This window comes from Eurypyga helias, unplaced genomic scaffold (assembly GCF_000690775.1).
Source record: "Eurypyga helias isolate BGI_N326 unplaced genomic scaffold, ASM69077v1 scaffold7952, whole genome shotgun sequence".
Classification (NCBI taxonomy): domain Eukaryota; kingdom Metazoa; phylum Chordata; class Aves; order Eurypygiformes; family Eurypygidae; genus Eurypyga; species Eurypyga helias.
The window spans coordinates 97,584-115,382 of NW_010236573.1; the positions used below are offsets into that span (position 1 = coordinate 97,584).

At 45.4% G+C, this 17,799-nt stretch overlaps 1 protein-coding gene across 1 annotated transcript in view; it reads right to left on the reverse strand.

The window, feature by feature from the left end:
- BZRAP1 (benzodiazepine receptor (peripheral) associated protein 1) overlaps window positions 1–14,036 on the reverse strand; it is a 38,396-nt gene extending 24,360 nt beyond the window's left edge. The window contains exons 1-10 of the mRNA XM_010147136.1: window positions 13,935–14,036; window positions 12,994–13,077; window positions 12,166–12,255; window positions 10,751–10,873; window positions 10,254–10,358; window positions 9,846–9,896; window positions 3,648–3,831; window positions 3,097–3,317; window positions 2,423–2,532; window positions 760–869 (exon numbers count right to left, since the gene is read on the reverse strand). Coding sequence (XP_010145438.1) covers window positions 760–869; window positions 2,423–2,532; window positions 3,097–3,317; window positions 3,648–3,831; window positions 9,846–9,896; window positions 10,254–10,355 — 778 coding nt within the window. The 5' untranslated portion in view covers window positions 10,356–10,358; window positions 10,751–10,873; window positions 12,166–12,255; window positions 12,994–13,077; window positions 13,935–14,036. The remainder of the gene's footprint in view (window positions 1–759; window positions 870–2,422; window positions 2,533–3,096; window positions 3,318–3,647; window positions 3,832–9,845; window positions 9,897–10,253; window positions 10,359–10,750; window positions 10,874–12,165; window positions 12,256–12,993; window positions 13,078–13,934) is intronic.
- Between the last annotated feature and the right edge of the window lie 3,763 nt (window positions 14,037–17,799).

Genomic DNA, 17,799 nt, shown 5'->3' on the forward strand with positions numbered 1-17,799 from the left:
TTCTTTAAACAATAAACAAACAAACAAATAAATACATAAGAAGCTTGGAAATAGAAAGAAAGAAAGAGCCAGAACAGTCAAAGAGCAAGCAGTGCAACATGGCATGCATTCGCCTCAGCTCTTGCAAAGCACCTCAGAAAATTAGGATTCTTCATCTCATTAAGCCAGCTACACCATAAACTTCATCCCAGATTTACAGTTCACAATTCTTGGTTTCAATTCCATCTGCCTACTAGTTAACCAGGGCCTTTTTTTCAAAGATGCCGAAAGGAAAACACACTGTACGACACCAAATAGGGTACCAACTGCAGTTTGGGTGGCTTAGCTTATAATTACGCTTATACTCTCTGCCAAAAGAGCAAGAGGTAATCAAAACCACTAACTGCCTACGGTCTCTGGCTCACTGAGCAGTCCCTGGAAAGAGGGAAACAGACCATCTGCAGAGGTGCCCAGGGCTGAACATGTTCCTCTCCATGGTTAGGGAGGAAGCATATGGGGATGAAACCTGGAGCTCTCCTGAAAGCAGTGGCAAAAATCCCACTGAAATCACCAGACCAGGATGTCATGTTTTAGACTTAATTTAATCATGATATAAATAACCCCTTTTCCAACAGAATCTGCTTTTCCCTCTAACAATCTAACTGTGGACAGAAAATCTTTATCTTGAGGTTTCAAGATTAATGAAATTCCTCTCAATTTTTTTTTAAGAGATCAACTCTCCACAGCAGTTCAGTCACGTTTCATTCTACTAAAACACACCTTCAAAGAAGCCATCTTCATCCATGTCTCCATAGATGTAAATATATTCTCCAGCAGTCAGCGGAAGCTCTGCCTCTGGATTTTCATTCGGTCCATCGAAAGGATTGTAGCTGAAATATTTACAGCATGAAGTTACTTTGTGTAGGAACTTTCACAGCAATGCATTCAGGCTGTGATGTTAGATCAGCTTACGATTCACTGGGGCTGCGTCCAGTCTTCGCAAGCAGCAAATTCCACAGCCAAAGGTCAAGACTCTAGTTTAGGGTTTTATTTATAACTAATAACATACTGCTCGATGTTCAAAGAGCAGCTAGGAATAATTTTCTGAGTAGCAGAACAGATGTGTTGTGACATCTGAAGAAACAGATCAGAGTGACTAAGAAAGTGTTTAGAAAAGATCTGAATTACCCGAGTGCCTGTTGTGTTTCCGAGTGTACCAAGTAGGTAAGTTGTTGGACTCGGCATTTCTAAAATAGATATCCTTAAATTCACCTGCACTCTTAACTATTTTATGTAGATAGCTCTCTACATTTCACGCACTTAACAGTTTTGGGGGAAAAAAACCCCAAACCCAAAGCATGGCAAATGGCCCAAACCTTTCCCTTTATCAGCCGTATGAATGTCATGGACAAGCACAGCACAGAATCTCCAAATTCTCATGTTTAAAACCATAAGAATGAGCTGATTCTCAGAAGAAGAAAGTTCCATGAGTGAAGAAAAGGCTTCTAGCCTTTTTCTTCATAATTATCCAACCCTCAGGATGCAAGTTATACAACTCTCAGTCCACCAAAAGCTCCATTAGTGTGAAAAAGATAAATACATTGGTGATAGGATTTGGACTCCAGGTAGTTCTAACCTGTCTACCTAGGGAACCTTGAGCTAACAAAGGGCCTGTCACAGGAAAATGCCTCATAGAAACACCTTTATCTCTGAAAGCACCAACTGCTAAACCCTGCTCTTTAGTCTTTAAAAGGGATTTCAACATGCCCAAGCAATGTTAGCCTCCCTATGAGCCGAGCGAGACCTGGCAGGCTCAAGATTCTGACATGAAGACACATTTGACCTGCTCCTCATAAGCACAGAATCATCCCAGTTCTCCTCCCCCCAGTTCACAGTGCAAAAGCTGAAGGGTATGCCAATACCTTCTGAACTGTAAATAGCTAGTGGTTACTGCTTAGCAGATTGCAAGTTATGAGAAAAAAAAATCTGAGTTTATTCTGTGCACTTTTTTCCTTTAAAATTACAACCAGAATTATTTTGATTTAAAAACTTCAATTCAGAATTTCTGGGCTGAAATTTTAATTGTTGGAATAACACTTTCTTAGAGAAAATTTCTTGGACTACTCTAGAGAAATCAGACTTTTCAAGAAATATGGCAATTCAAACTCAATTTTCCATCCAATTTCATATTAAAAAACCCCCAAACGTCTCACACATTGCTGTTCACTGACCAATAAATGAGCTTACTATGTTTTTGTTAAGTTAAGCACATTGAATTTGCTTGTGCAGGAAATAAGAGGTCTCAAAATCCTATGGAGGAATGAGATACATGGTCTAAGCTAATATCCCCTCCTAACAGTGGTGAATCCTAGAGAAGAGTGTAAAGTAGGCAACTATGAGATAACCTGGCTAAGCTCATGGACCACAAGAAATGACCCAGTACCTGTATCGAGCTAAGAACACCTGGAGCTTTGCAGGGCCTTGGCTGCCTGTCTCTGGCATGAGAGAGATGCTGTCAACATCCAGTTCTTCCATTTCACTTGCAGTGTCCACCTAAAAACATTAAAGGTGAAAGATATGACAGGCTGAAATCAAAGTAAAAGAACACTCAGTGAGTAAGTCCTAAGCTCATGTATGGTGCCAGCCTGGTCACTGGGCTAAGGACCATCAGGAAGAACGACTTGTAAGGCAAAGAAGTGGTAAAAAGAGGGAACAGCTCCAAGCTACAGCTTCAGGGATTCCAGTCAGACATTAGGAAAAACTCCTTGCCCAGGTGGGTGATGCAACACTGGGACAGGAGGATCTCCGTTCTTGAAGACGTTAGAGCCTCGGCTAGGCAAAGCCATGGCCACACTGATCTAGTGTCGGTGACAGTCCCACTTGAGTAGGAGATTGGACTAGAGACTCTGGAGGCCCCTTCCACCCCCATATCCATAATTCAATATATTAATTTCTTGCTACATCTAAATGGTAGTTTTCCCTGTGTGCAACAAACGGTAATCTGAACAAAGGAGACCTCTCAGCTCTACTAGATGTCTAAGTCCCTAAATGCTCCTGTTCAGGCAGTTCCCCTCCAGAACCTGTAAATACGTTCAGTACAGGGACTCCCATACTGACCTCTGGAGTTGGACAGGATTTTGGACTGTTCTGCATGGATTCTGACTTTGAAGAGTTTGACTGAGATTCCACTTTCTTGGCTTGTTTCTGAGAACTGGTAGCAGCAACCTGGGAGCGAACAGTGGCGTCAGGCGCCCGCTGAGACGACTCCAACTCATCAGCCTCTCCATTGTGAACCTTCTTCGCGCTCTGGTGAGTGAGCAATCCAGGAACAGTTGATTCTGCAATAAAATAATCCGTCCGTTACTTTTAGCCACAGGCAAAATCCAAGATCAGCAGCGAGCATCACAGTGACCAAACACCCTTCAGAGCAGCTCAAGTCTCTAAAAATATCATTTCTTTAAGAGTGCAACAGCCTGAACACCTGGGCTCTCTTTGGTCAGAGAAATGCCAAGTTCTCTTCCTGACTGCAAAATGAACCAAAGGTATTTACAAGAGAGAGATACAGATCCCAAAAGTTAACTAAACATTTGAGTAACTTCCTTTACACCTTTCCTTTTACACAAATAACAACTCATGTCAAAACACTTGCAGGCATCTCCAGTAATTACCCTTCTCCCAGTGAGGCTGTGGGGTGGAGCTGCACAGAGCAAGAGGAAGCTCAGAAGTCACCAGCGTAGAGGTGAGAAGGTCGATTTTTCCTGTTTGAAGCCGAAATTGTTTGAGTTCCTGAGACAGGAGGCTGAACTGCTCTGTTTGACTGCGACACTGGTCTTCGAGATCCTTCACCCTGGCCTGACAGGAGAAACACAAGATGAGGCCCAAACCCATAACAAAATCGCCAGTGGGGCTCCAAACAGCATTTGCCTTTGCTGCAACTTTTCAGTGGGTCTCAGACTCCAAAATCCTAAACGTTTGCCCTGCCCAGGAACGGCCAATAGGAACTGGCAGCTCTGTACCTACACCGTTTTGAAAACCTAAGGCTCATCATCTATTAGGAGACTGACTGCAAACTCAATGAGGAATTATCCCTGAAACGCCTGGTTTGAACTTCAATATCCTATCCAAGCCCTGCACAAGACCAGATGAAATAAGTCAAAGATAAGTAAGACTTGAGAAGAAAAAGATTGAAAAGTTTTTGCATGTTTACTGGAGCATTAAAATCACATCTCCAAAAAGGAATTGCACTCCCAGGGCTCTATCTTGTCCATCATTCCACAAGTGCCAGCAACTTCCCAAAACCTTACCCTGGCCTTCCCACCATTCTGGTCAGGACTCCTGAATGTCCCTCCAGATCTTGGCTCCTCCAGGCATTAAAAAGAGCAGACAGCACCAGCACCCTGGCCCAAGCCACAGAACATTTCTTTGATGGGGACAGTCCACATGCTTTGCCACCAGGTCCTATAGGGATGCCTTGCTCCAGAAAAATGCAGGCTGAGTGCAAGAAAACTGTCTCAGCAAGAAGAAGTGCAGGGGAACCTTGGGGAAATACTATGGAGGGAAGGACACATTCCTACCAGAGAACCATTTGTTTGTATTTTCTAGTATTGTCCTTCTACCATCTAAATCTTCCCCTTCTAAAATATTATTGCTGAGTCATGGCTGTCCTTACACATCCCCACAGACCCCCTAGTTGTAGGCATACCAATTCTTAGGAGAATGCAACTGCTCCTTTCCCTCTTCTCACTCTTCCACCACGCAACAGCTTACTCTGGCTTCCTAAACAGATATCCCGTGTAGATCCTGCTCATGCACTTCAAGTAAACAAAAAGCATTAGTGCTGCATGGGAATATATTATCTAATCAGCAGTTCTTCAAAGGAGTTAATGCAGAAAATAGTTAATTTGGATTAGTGCACCTGGCTGAGGTGCAGCCTCTGCCTTGCAAGGGATGGCATTTGTTCTCTTTTTTCCTCTTTGGGCTAAGATCACGTCAGGCTTTGTCGTCGTGCATCATTTTGCGTAGGTAAGAGGCATCAAAACAGATGACTGCATTGTGCTCTTCAAGATTTTCCATTCTACAAAAATATTTTTGAAGTGTCTTTTTCTCCTTCCAACTAAAAAAAGAAAAAAGTCATCCCTTGAAATATTCTATGAGACAAAAAGTCTGGGTTTTAGGCAACTCCAAAAATAACACATCTGACGTGGAAAAAGCCTTCTTTCCGGTCTCAGAGTACTGCAAAAATCTTTCTAGCCCACTCCCTACCAACCTCTGCGCGTGCATTTTTATTTTATCGTGGCATATCTGTTCTACACACGTCAGTTTGCCACTTGTTTCCTTCACAACTAGTAGGAGCTCGCAGTCTTCAGGGGAAGCCTGGTGAAGTCTCTCAAGTCCGGCAAGAGGTTAACTGTCTCTGAACGGAGAGTATCAGATGCCATGAGCAACTTCCACAAGCATCTGCATTCTCCACTCGCTCAGAGTCAACCCCCTGTTCATCAAGTCACGTACAGGATTCCTCTGCGATCGTAAGGGTTCAAATTTATTTACAGTGAAGATTTTTTACAAAAATCCTTCTCCCCTATGCATTACATCTTACAGAGAAAGAAACCATGAACAGCAAAAACAGCTGCACTGGATCAAATTAGGGCTTCCTCTAGACCAACATCTGTCCCTGGTCCCACCTTGGATCACAGCCTATGGCACGAGACAGGTACAGAACGACCGCAGGGCCGAAGAGGGTTTTCCCATCTTGTCTGGAGACGTGAGCCAGGAGATGCATCTGGATACTGTGTTTATTAGCATCATAAAAGTGCCTTGGTTCTGTAAATTTATTAATCACAGTTTAATCCATTTATACCAGGGGACAAGCCAATAGCCTGCATAATCCACGGTTTAATTCTGAGATACCTAATTACTCAGGTGTCTTTTAGATCTTGTGTTATTCAAAACAACGTACAAAGGTCCCAGCAGCGTTACCGCCACACCACACACAACGCAGACCTCTAGCAGGCTACGTCCGGAGGTTCACACACAGCTGGGCAAGCAGCAACTTTCCAGGGCAGCGCTAGGAGGCAGGGGGATAAGGAAGAAGGGCCTAAGGCCACAGGCAGGAGTTTCAGGAGCCCCAGACACAGAAAAGAGGAGATTTTTGTGTCTATGCCCAGCCTAAAGTGGGGAGAAAGAGAAGCCACACACCAAATGAGACTGGTTACCAGAAGAGGCTGCAAGAGCAGGGAGCAGAGCTTGGTGGGGCCAGTTTAACCACCAGTTTGGGAACTTACTCTGATTTTCCACACCAAGCTAGACCCAACCACCACCAGCTCAGCCCTGTCCTCTTAGACATTGTCCTTCTTGGCTGCTCTATTACACGTCTCCTATAGATGACACAGGAGACGTGTAATAGAGTAATTATCCCATCCTGACGTCCCGTGTTACCTTTCTCTGCATCTTCTGCTGTATGTTTTTGAGATCAGAGATTCACAATTTTGCAGAAGGCAACTCTACCGGTCTGCAGTCCAAACTCCCGCTCAAAGCAGGGCTAACACCGAAGGGATTAAAGGAACATCCATGACTCCACACAGATGTGGGTACCATTTCTAGAGGATGTGGGCCTACCCTAATAATGTCCTTGGGCTGTTCCCAATTCCTTTCCTAAAAGTTCCCAACACTGCACTTGCTTTTTTGACCAGACTTGTGAATTCGGCTGACATTTTACAAAAACCACCCTACCTCAAATACTGCTTTTCCTGACACAACGGGTAATTTAGAGCCCACCGCTGTGCACGTTTAGTCACGGCTGCTTCTCCTCCATGGCGTGCCTTTGCACAGTCCTGTTCCCTGTCATTTAACCTCCCCTCTACTCATGAGTTCTTCTCACAGCTCTTTGCAGTCAGAACTGAAGGTGGCTATTGTAAGCAGTTTCCTATCAGCTACAAACCCAACCACTTCCATATAAGCCTTCTTTCCAAATCCTTTGTGAACAGGCCGGCTAGCACTGCTCCCAGGCTATAACTTCATTAGTTTCTACCTTTTTTGACAAAACTATTATTCATAACCTCCACTTCCCATTTTCCAACCAATTACAAAGCCAGCAGGATCTGGCTTTTTTGTCCACGGAACTTATATTTGCAATTATGTGGCCATTGCTTTTGGGTTTTGAAGGAAACACTTCACTCTCTGATTGCAAGTAGTTCCCAAAAGACCTTCAAACGCATGTGACACATGGAGAAGGCACACAGTTGGACAAATCTAAAAAACTGGAAATGACAAAAAGAAAATAAAGCTTCTAGTTCTAATTGGTCAAGGAAGCAAAGCATTTAAACAGAAAAGCAGCTGCTCCATCAACTTCATAGTGGTAGCTGCCTTAATTACATTTATTGCTTGGAGGTGACACTCCTGCAATCTCTTCCAGAGTATAGTTAAAACAAGAATATCAAGCAACTGTCAGAATCAGGACAGAGGAGACAAATGTCCTGTCTGACAGGTTTATAGCAGTACCTGCATGCAATCCAAAGTACTCTGGTAGCAAGAAGAAAAACAAAAAGAGATTTAAAACCACATCAGCAGTCACACTAGCCAAAAATCAACAATCTGCCAAAGATAACCCAACCCTCATTTTGAAGGAAATTCTTTTCTCACTGACTTATTGTTCCATACTGAGATTCTCACCTCATTCCCACAGGCATCTGCTTGTTAAACAAAAGCCAAATCCCACATAGCAAATAGATAACCAAGATAACCATGCGCTGTTTGATGGCCTCCAAATCCCAATACACTGTGAGTGTCAGTGCTAAATTTTAAGTCCTCTTTTACCACCACATTGCAACCACCCACAAAATCAACAGAATGGACACCTTGTGTCCAGACTTTTCCCCAGGTCTGAGACCAAGGAGTGCTGGGAATCAAGTGGAGCCACTGCTGCACTCCTTCATTCCCATGACCATAACCCTTAAGGTTTACTTTCTAAGCTAACAGAGTCCTATCCGTGGCATCTCTGCACACAGAAACCATCCCATACCTCTACTCACCCTCCCCACTGCCGTATCACAGAGCTACAGAATAGCTGAGGTTGGAAGGCAGCTCTGGAAATCACCCAGTCCAACTCCCTCAGCTCAAAGCAGCGTTGGCTACAGCAGGTTGCTGAGAGCTTTCACTAGAGTTTCTCCAAGGGGGAGACTCCTCTTAGGACAACTCTTCCAACAGGGAAACAGACCATATTCCTTCATTAATATTACATGAAAAAGCAATCCAAACACATGTAAAAACAACCATATGCAGTGTAAGCACCCCAAACCCCCTAACATTGCCCTACACTGATGTTCTGGAATGACTCTGACCACAGATACATCATCAAAATGACTGTTTCTCCACAGTCTCTTTCTTTGGTCCACACCTGGTGGCACTGACTTACAAAGTCCCTCTGTACCAATGAAATGAAAGCAAGGGTATTTAACTGATGAGGCTCTTGCAGAAGACCACAACCAACCTCTCAAACATGCAACAAAATGACTGTTCCTTTCTTCCTTTGCACAGGTAGATGTCTAAAGTAAAACTAAGTAGCTTCTGCAGTCCTTCAGTGAATTAGTATGGAAAACAACTGGCAAGCACCAAACCTCCCTTCCCTTAAAGGCTGCTAAGAAGCCAGTTAAATACCAACTGACGCAAGAGCAGCACCTGTATCAGCACTGATCCTGCCTCTGCAGCAAAAGCAGATGTCCCAGAGAGGATGCGGAAGTGAGGCAATACATAATGTCACTTCCCTCTGACACTCCCTCAGCCTGCAACCATTTTCATCCCATCTAGAAGGAGCCAGCACTCATGGGCTCTCCAGTTCAGATACAGGTCAGGCCCCCTGCAAAGGAGATGCTCTTGGCAGCCATGGAGCAGTCTCCTCCATCAAGGACACCTACCATCTCGCTCAACTCTCCTGGGCTCCTAACAGCCAGCGCAGCAGTGGACACAGGCAGTTCAGCCTGCCATCTCTGACTGTACGTCACCACTGCAGACAGGGCAAGGCTGCGCTAGTGTGGAATCTCACTGTTGTCCAGTGAGGCACTCTCCTCAGTCTCAGATATTTTAATACCCAGAAACCCTCCGTGGACTGAGGGAGCATAAGCCGTCCCATTTTCTCTCATACCTAACCCAACACTCCGGGCAGGCACTAAATCACCACACCAAGTTCCAGGATTCGGTGCTTTGCCCTTGCAGTTCCAGGAATCCACAGCCAAGGTTTTCTGCAAATTCATCCTGATAACACTGAGATAATACAAATCAAAACCAAAGCAGGGCTCACCGCACCTGCCAGGCTGCACCAGTAAGCTGTCTGCCACCACTGCAGAGCGCGTTCTGAGTGGATGTCAGAGCACTCGCAGAGCTGGTCCTGGCCTAGCAAATGGGAGAAGGGAGCTGCCTAAAACTTCATCACTCGTCTGCTCAGGCAAAGGTCACATTCCTCCTTTTTCCCCCTCCCCAATAAAGAAGCACAGAGCACATACACACGAAAGAAATTTCAAATCACAAGGACACAAGGATTCTCACTCCCTGCAGATGACCCTGGAAAACAGAGCAGGCAGATCTGAGGTTGGCTACTTAACGCCTCCCTGAAAGAGCCATTGGGCACAATCTGAATGAAGTTAATCTATGTGAGGACCAAGCAGGACAAGATTTAATCCCCAAAAACTTTGACTGCAAAGACTACTCTGCCAGAACAGCCGACACTTGCTCACATCAGCAACATGTTGCACCTGATCAAGACATTAAAACATTTTGCTCAAGAACACACAAAACCCAGGGCATCAAGAAAGCTGACATTAAGAAAAGATGGCAAATCTGCAGCCACTAATCCATCTTGTTCTCTTCTGTCTTACCTCTAGAAGCTGTACTGCTCCTTCATGTTCTCTTTTTGCCTCTGCCTGTGCCTAAGAAGAAACAAGAAATGGAGTAAATAAAAAAGCAGCCTATCTAAATTCAGTTCTACTATCATCACCACCTAGATGGGCCTTTATAGACCTAAAACACCGCACGGACTCAAAGGCTCTTTGGTCTTGGACAAGGAGCAGTGAGATAGCAGAACTGCCAGTCGGGAGAAAAGTCCCTCACTCCACTCAGGTAGCAGAGTTCGCCTAGACACAGACACTCTTCCTTAGTTTACTTGATCCTGTAAGCTCCATATACATCCTCCATAGACCACACTTCCAAGGAAACAAGGTGCAGGAGATCCATCACATTCCAGGGATTCAGAGAGTAAAATGTCCATTCTCCCATACGCTGCATACCTGCTGCAACCGCCTGACTTCCTCTTGCTTCTCCTGCAGGACTAGCAGCGCTTCCTTGTGCTCGACTTCCAGCTGCTGCCTTCGCTCAGCCACATTTCTCATGTGCTGTAGAACAATTCACAGACAGCTGAAGGGTGACATTACTGAAATACTGCCCCGTGTCCTACCAGGGGCCACGAAGTCAAAGCGTGGCCTGTATTTCATTTCATGATCGAACAGAGGAGAAAGTAAGAAACTCTTACCACAAGCCAGAGCAACACAGTCAAAGAAAATCCTTAAGTCAGCAATGGCCACCTTATTTCCCCTCCCACCCAAATCCCTGCAGCAGCCTTTCTAAAGCACCTCTGCCCACTTTGGAAAGCCATGTTCCAGGATCCTGCCGAGGCAGAATTCCCCATGGAAGCACAGAGACAAAAGAATGGACAAAAAAGGCAAAGAGACAACATGTGCCATCCAAAGCAGCACTAAGTGCTTCCAGCCACGTGGATCCTACTGACCTTCAGCACCTGCTCTAGATTCTCCAGCTTGGTTTGGAGTCCTTGATTCGTCTGAATTACTGAATCCCGTTCCTTAGTAACCAAAACAACCTGCAATTTCAGGTCAGCATTCTCAGATTCAACCTGAAGAGAAAGGATTGTCAATGAGCACGAGTAGCCATAGGTATTCCGTGTATAAATAATGGAAGTCTATTTCGGTATCGCAGTAGGTTGTTTTGCAGACCTGCTTTCTACCAGTAATGACACCAAAATCATGAGCCTCCTCTGGCTTCCACTCAAAAGAAATGCACATGCATTTGTATCAGTCCTCAGTGATCGGAACACTTTATTTGCACATACCACTTCTCCCACTAGACTCCTCTTTTGCGGAGAGGAAGGGACTGGGATATGAACAGGCTACATACTGAGGAGATACCAAAAAAAAGGCACAAAGGTCTGCAAGCTTTTTTAATCCTAGATGGTAGGACTAAACACAGAGAACAGTAGAGAAAGACACGGTAGTCTGATGAAATCATTTACCTCCTCCACTTACTACAGGAAGTTCCAGCAATGTATTTTGTCTCTAGAGTGCACTATGGCTTGGTGACTATTAGCAACACAGGTTATCAGGCAAAGACAAACAATTACATTTAGAACCGTTATTAAATATGTGAGAAGCCTTACGCACGGTGGCAAAATGATGACTCTTAAGAGTGACATATAGGACAGACAATTAGCTTTCTAACTCTCGTGCATTACATTTGTCTGGAGAAGGATCTGGGAACAGTAACCCATGAAGATCTTCACAAGAGAACCAACTCTTCCACCATTCTCATACACAGCAACATGTTCCCAGAACACAACCCTCCGAGGTGCAGCCACCCTCCCTGAAATCTGCTCTGCAAACTGAACAATGCAAGTTGCCTTTGTCCCAAGGCCTGAAGCTTTTTTGGTTTTCCATCTGGCAAGGGCAGCTCTTAATTGCAGGGGTGGCTTTCTCCCCTGCCCCATCATCAGCCACCAAAAGCCCTCTTGGAGGACGACAAAAGAAGTCAGAGGTGACCGAGGACTTTCACACACACCTTATGTCTGCATCACTTGCAGTGACGCGTTCTGCTCTACGACCAACCACTGTCTGCCAACCAACCGCTGTCCGCCTTGGGTTATGAACTCCTTCACAAGTTATCACAGGTAAACCAAGTACAAATTTAAGTAAGGACAAAGCATCTCACTGAAGTCTGAAAAACTCTGTAATACAAACAGGGCAGTTAACTGCTCTGCTGGCAGTTACCATGGGGTACACAGACAGGCACACGACTATTACTCAGCTGGCAGCCTGAAAACCTAGCAAGTTTTCAGCATGCAGCAAGTCCTTCTCTGCAATTTTTTTAGAGAAGCTAATGCTCCATCTGACAGACAAAGATACTGCCTCTTACCTGTCCTGCCCATCCAGCCTTCTCGTTCAGCTGCAAGTTCTCTTCGGCCAGTCGTGCATTTTCACTTTGTACCTCCTGCAGCTGGATCTCCTGTCCAGAAATAGCATGTGTTACTACACCACAGCTCTCACACTAACTCCCCCAAAACTATTTGGCAGAGACAGGAATTCATAGTCATAATCCATTCCATATTCCACCATCCAATCCATTCCATAATCACACATGACTCCACACAGACATACATACACCTCCTCATCCCAATGTTTTATGGATCAGCAAATATTTTCTGGCTATCCCAACAGCTAATTCCCTGTGTGCCAAGTCTCAGCCCCAGTATTTCAAGGTGAGTTGGTCCCTCCTTGAACTTGAAAAGTTACTAACAACATGAAATGCCCATGTTATTCCTTAAACAACCCATTGTAACCCAGACAATGAGGCCGAGTTATGCATTAGAACTGACCTGAACTGAGATTTGAGCAAGATCTAAAACTTCTGTTCAGAAGATAAGCACTGAGTGAAACTACACGTTGTCACCGGCCCTAATGCCACCAGTGCTGCTCAGCAAAGCAGAAACAAAAGGGAGAAAAAAAAGTATCTCCTCAAACCATCAAGGGCCAGAGAGTTTCCTCCTGTGATGTAGGTAGCTAAATGCTACAGCTAGCTGAAAGACCAGCCTCAACAGCTGGAACCCAAAATTTGTGTTCAAATTAAGAGAATGACTGGTGATTCATTATTAAGATAAACTGAAGAGAATCCAAGCGAGGCACACAACAACCTAGCTCCTCTTCTACTGTTACGCTCACAACAGTAGGCAGCAAGAACACTTACCAGTTCTTTGCATCTTTTATGCTTTTTCCTCACTTCATGCTCAAGGTTTTCACATTTTTTGCGCTTTTTCTTGAGTTCAAATTCCTGCACGAAACAAGCACAAGCAGATCAGCAAGTCCACATTCTTACAATGCATAAAAAAATTCAAGCCCAGTTTCTCAGATCCAGTGCTGTATTAGCTATTTTTTTTCTTAAAAAAATTTTTTGTGCAAACACAAACAATATAGAAACCAAGGGAGATGGTTTTTTTGGAAGGTAGTAGAACCAAAAGAATTTTCAAGTGGAACACCTATTTATCTTCCAAGCCTTTCATCTTCTGGAAGCAGTCTTTTCTCTCCCATTTGCACAAACTGTTCCTATTTGTATAGGACAGGACAGAGGACAGGACACAAGGAACAGAAGGACAGAGCTGTGCAAAATATTCAGCTTGAAATACTAGTTATGCTAGCTTAGTTCCTATTTTAATCCAAAGGACATCTACCAGAGTTCAGACATCCCCTGGTTATGTATCTTTATCTGTTGCTACCTGCTACCACTCCTGGTTCCCCGGATAGATAAGAACTGCTGAGCCTCACCGCGAACTGTCCTAGAATTCACAAGAATTCACAAGGGACATATTTCTCACATAACACCTGTCCCAGGTCAGTCATACCTGCTCGCACTTCAAATAACACTAAATCAAACACAGCACAGAATCTACTGGTGTATTTCCCTATTATTTTAGCATGACATATTCCCCCACCTGCCTGGAGCTGCCACCCAGCAACACTCTCCATGCAGACAGCCTGTGTTTTCCCATGGACTCCCCAAGCTTCCCACTTCTCCACAGCAGCTGCACCTAAAAAGACTTCAGTCATCAAAATCTCTGCCTGGATTCCATGGGGGAAAACCCCAAGAAAACGTATAGCACTCCTTTACCCAAAATCAGGGTCAGAACTCACCAGCTGCTCTATCTGTTGGCTGCTCTCTTGGTCTGCTACTGCATTTTGGGGAGGGAAATTTTCATGTCCTTCAGAGGCAGGTCCCAGCGGTTGCACACCTGGTTCCACCTGGAATGCAAGAGAGACCAGGGATAGCCAGGACCAAGGGAAAAGAGGCTCTCCTGGCAGTAGTGCCCGGGAGAGCAAGGCTCCACACCAAAACCCCTGATCCCTGAACCAGATGACTGGACATGGAGAAGGGTGGATGCCACCAGAGACCTGTGCTGGGAGTTTTCTGGAGCCCAGCGCCACGTGCAGCAGTGGGCTCCAGAAAGCTCCCAGATCCAAGTTCCCATTTGTGCCTCACTAAGGTTTCAATGAGATGCTTCAGCAATACCTTTCATGGCCCTCTCCAAACACACAAAAAGATGGTCAGAAGGGAGAACGCAACCCTCAAACAGCAGAAAGTAGAAATTGGTGAAGATGGTAGAATCTAAAGGCAGGGAAGAACAGACAAAAATACCAAGAAGTGGAGCATCCCACCTCAGCTGGCAGCTGAGGACTGAAATGGCAACAGACACGCTATGGTTTATGTGCCACCACCAAACCAGCTCTGTGCTGCTTATTTGCTAGCTGGGGCTAAACCTCGACAGTCCTTTTTGGTGCTCAACATGGGACTCGAAGGGTTTGAGATAATAACTGATTAATCAGAGCATACTCACAGCATACTACATCTGTTAACAGCTGGGGGTCAGGATATTAGTTTATTTGATTTGCATCACGCTCTCATCTTTGCTGAACAAGTTACAAACCGGTGGTGGCTATTGCAGGCTGCTGCACTCTGCCAGGATGAGTAATGCCTGGGAGGTTTGTTTTTAGGACACTGACCTTGAGCTTCATGTGGTATCTAAGTTACGTGCCAAAGCTGTTACTGTACTTCGGGTGCACTAAACTGGCAATATGCATGACAAATTTGCTTGTTTGCAATCATTTCCCAGCAAAAAGTTAAACAAAACGATGACATGGTAATTGCAGATAACTTACAAAAACTACAAAATTATAAGTTTGCCCACATGGACCTAATTTTCACCCAAGAACAAAGACATGCCACCAGCCACATGCTCATATACTGTTATTTCTACACAGAACCCAGACTCATCACCATACTAAATGACTGATAAACGAGACTGGCACACATCACAAAGACAGCTGGGACCTGGAGCTGTGCCACCTCATTCACAGCAGGGATTGGAAGATGCTCAGCATATGAGCCAGGTACAAGGAATCTGTTCAACCATACAGTTAAAAATCACTGTAGAACAGCTGCTTTCCACCCCCAGCGCTACCCACCCGGGGTGCGCTGCCGTTGGCAGAGACCCTGCTGAGAGCGCAGGGTGGGCCTGTACAACCCATCAGCAGCCGCACGCTGTACCAGCTAAAGGCAAATATACAGCAGGCACAGATGTACCCATTCTTTGGCAAACGACCAGAAAGTTTAAAGCATGCAGCAGAGCAAATTAAAAACGTCGTAGACTTTCTAGAAAGCTCGGCCCTCGGCAGCCAGAAAGCATCATCGCAATCCTGCTCCTGAAGAATCGCTACAGCGTTTTCCACCCAACCACAGCCCGTTCCCTGGGCTGTGCCAGGGCAGCTCTGTGCAGCGCTAGGCAGAGCTGGAGGAGAAAACTGATGCAGGTTTCACGACAAGGCGGGAGGAAGGCTGACTTGGCTAGCTTGTTTTTAACTCAGATTCGGCACATCCCACTGCTCAACAGGAGTTGCACCAACACAACTGAAGCAGTGCTAGAACGAGCTGCAGTGAACAGGAGGCTGTTCAAGCCAGCAGCTCCACTCCAAGAAATCCCTGCTATACTGTGATTTGTCATTACAGAGATAAGCATCACCCCAAAACCCTAAATAAAGGAATAATCAGAAGAATAGAAAAGCGGGATTTTCCAAGGACAGTCAGAGGAGAAGCTTACTCTTTATACTCTGAGAAAGTTCTTTGGAAGCTGGGGAATACTGCCCTGATGCACTGTGCTGGGGAACAGGGTAGAAAAGCAAAGTAATCGATTTTAATTATGATAACTGTCGTTACTGTCCCAAGAGCTGACCATCCGCAGCATGGCACTACTGCATCCGCATGAATACATCCTGTTGAGCCCAGGGTGTCCTGTGCTACAGCCTCCTTGCTCCCCCTTCAGTACTGCTTGTCGGGCTTGGTCTTGTTGCTATTTATCAGCCAGAGAATCTTTTGACAATGAGGACAGACTCTCCTGAATCAGAGAAATAAAGAGCATTCATGAGGAAGACTGTGTAATACATGTTCTTGTCTGACAGAAGCTGCAGGGCCAGTTGAAAAACAAGATACGGAAGAGCCATTCAAGGAAGACAAGGGCAAAGAGACAAATCTGTGCATTCCTCTTCCTAACGGAAGAATTTGGAGGGTGAGGGGCCACCAGGGCAGAAATCTCTATGAAGAACAGAGCTGAGGATGTCTCTCAAACCAAACTGTCTGTAAGAACTGTGGAAGCCAACAAAATAAACAACAACAAATCACCAAGATTAGGCAATATTCACCCAAGGGTTCAAAAACTCCCTTCAGCATGAACTGAATCTCTCACTTCAGTAACTGAATCACGACGTGCAGTGTGTCACTTCGCTAACACGGCCTTAATACAAAATAACTGGAAGGTGGCAAATACCAAGTTTTGAGAGCACTTCAGTAGGGATCTGAACAGTATGTCTGACACCTGTTCCAGGCAAACTGATAGAAATTGCAACAAAGATTAGGCAGATACCTAAAACCAACCCCAAACAAACGTATGTTGAGAAAAAACAAACACATTGAGGAATCTATTATAAAGATTTTTTCTAAGGTGACAGCAAGCAAACAGGTGAGGGAGATCCAGTAAGTACAATCTGCTTGGGTGTTCTGAACACATTCAGCTACAGTGCTCTGAAAGGTTTCTGCAGACACTGAGCCACCACAGGCTGGGGGAGAAGGTTTTCTCTCAGATAAACACCTCGTAAAAATGAGAAGACTAGAAGAGAGGCAGCAGGAACCATGCTCTTCAAGTACTGATGTAGCAAAGAGACAAATGGTGAAGAGGACCTCATGACACCGAGAGATTACAGAAGGCCGTCAGCCAAATGATGTTTTAATAGAACTCAGTGCTTAGACAAAAAGGCAAAGACATCTATTGGGAAAGGGAGAGAAAACAACATTATGCCACCATATAAATCAACGACAGCATCTGGGATAGCGCGTGCAGCGCTGGCTGCTTCCCCCAACACAAAAGCAACAGAGAAAATGTACAAAGGAAGGAGATAAATACGATTGACACTGTATACTGGAAGAGGCTAGAAATAAACAAAAAAAGGGCCGAGGGCGGGGGCCTATAAACTCACGAGCGACTTGGAAAAAACGAACAAGGAATGAATATTCAATACATCTTCTGTAAGCGCTGGGGAGCAGTAAATGAGAGCAGCTGGTGGGAGTTCGGAGGGAAGATGAGTAGTCAGTCCTCAGCCTACAGCTGTGAAATTCTGCCACAGGGGACACCGCTGGGACTGAAAACTTGGGGAAGAAACCAGGGAAAACTTGGGGAAGAAACTCACAGAAACCAACCAGGAGGCAGCGGACCCCACGATGCCACCCCTGGCTCAGGAAAAGAAACCCCCCCGGCTCAGGAAACCCACAAACTGCCGGAGCTGGGGGGTGATGGGCTGCATCTGGCGCATCTCACGCACCCACCTACCCGCCCGGCCCGAAGGCAGCCCTGGAGGCCTCTGCCGGCCCCTCACCCCCGGCCCGGCTGCCTGGTCGAGGGGGAGTGAATTCCCACCAAGCCTGGCCCAGACCTCGGCCCCCCACGGCAGGCTG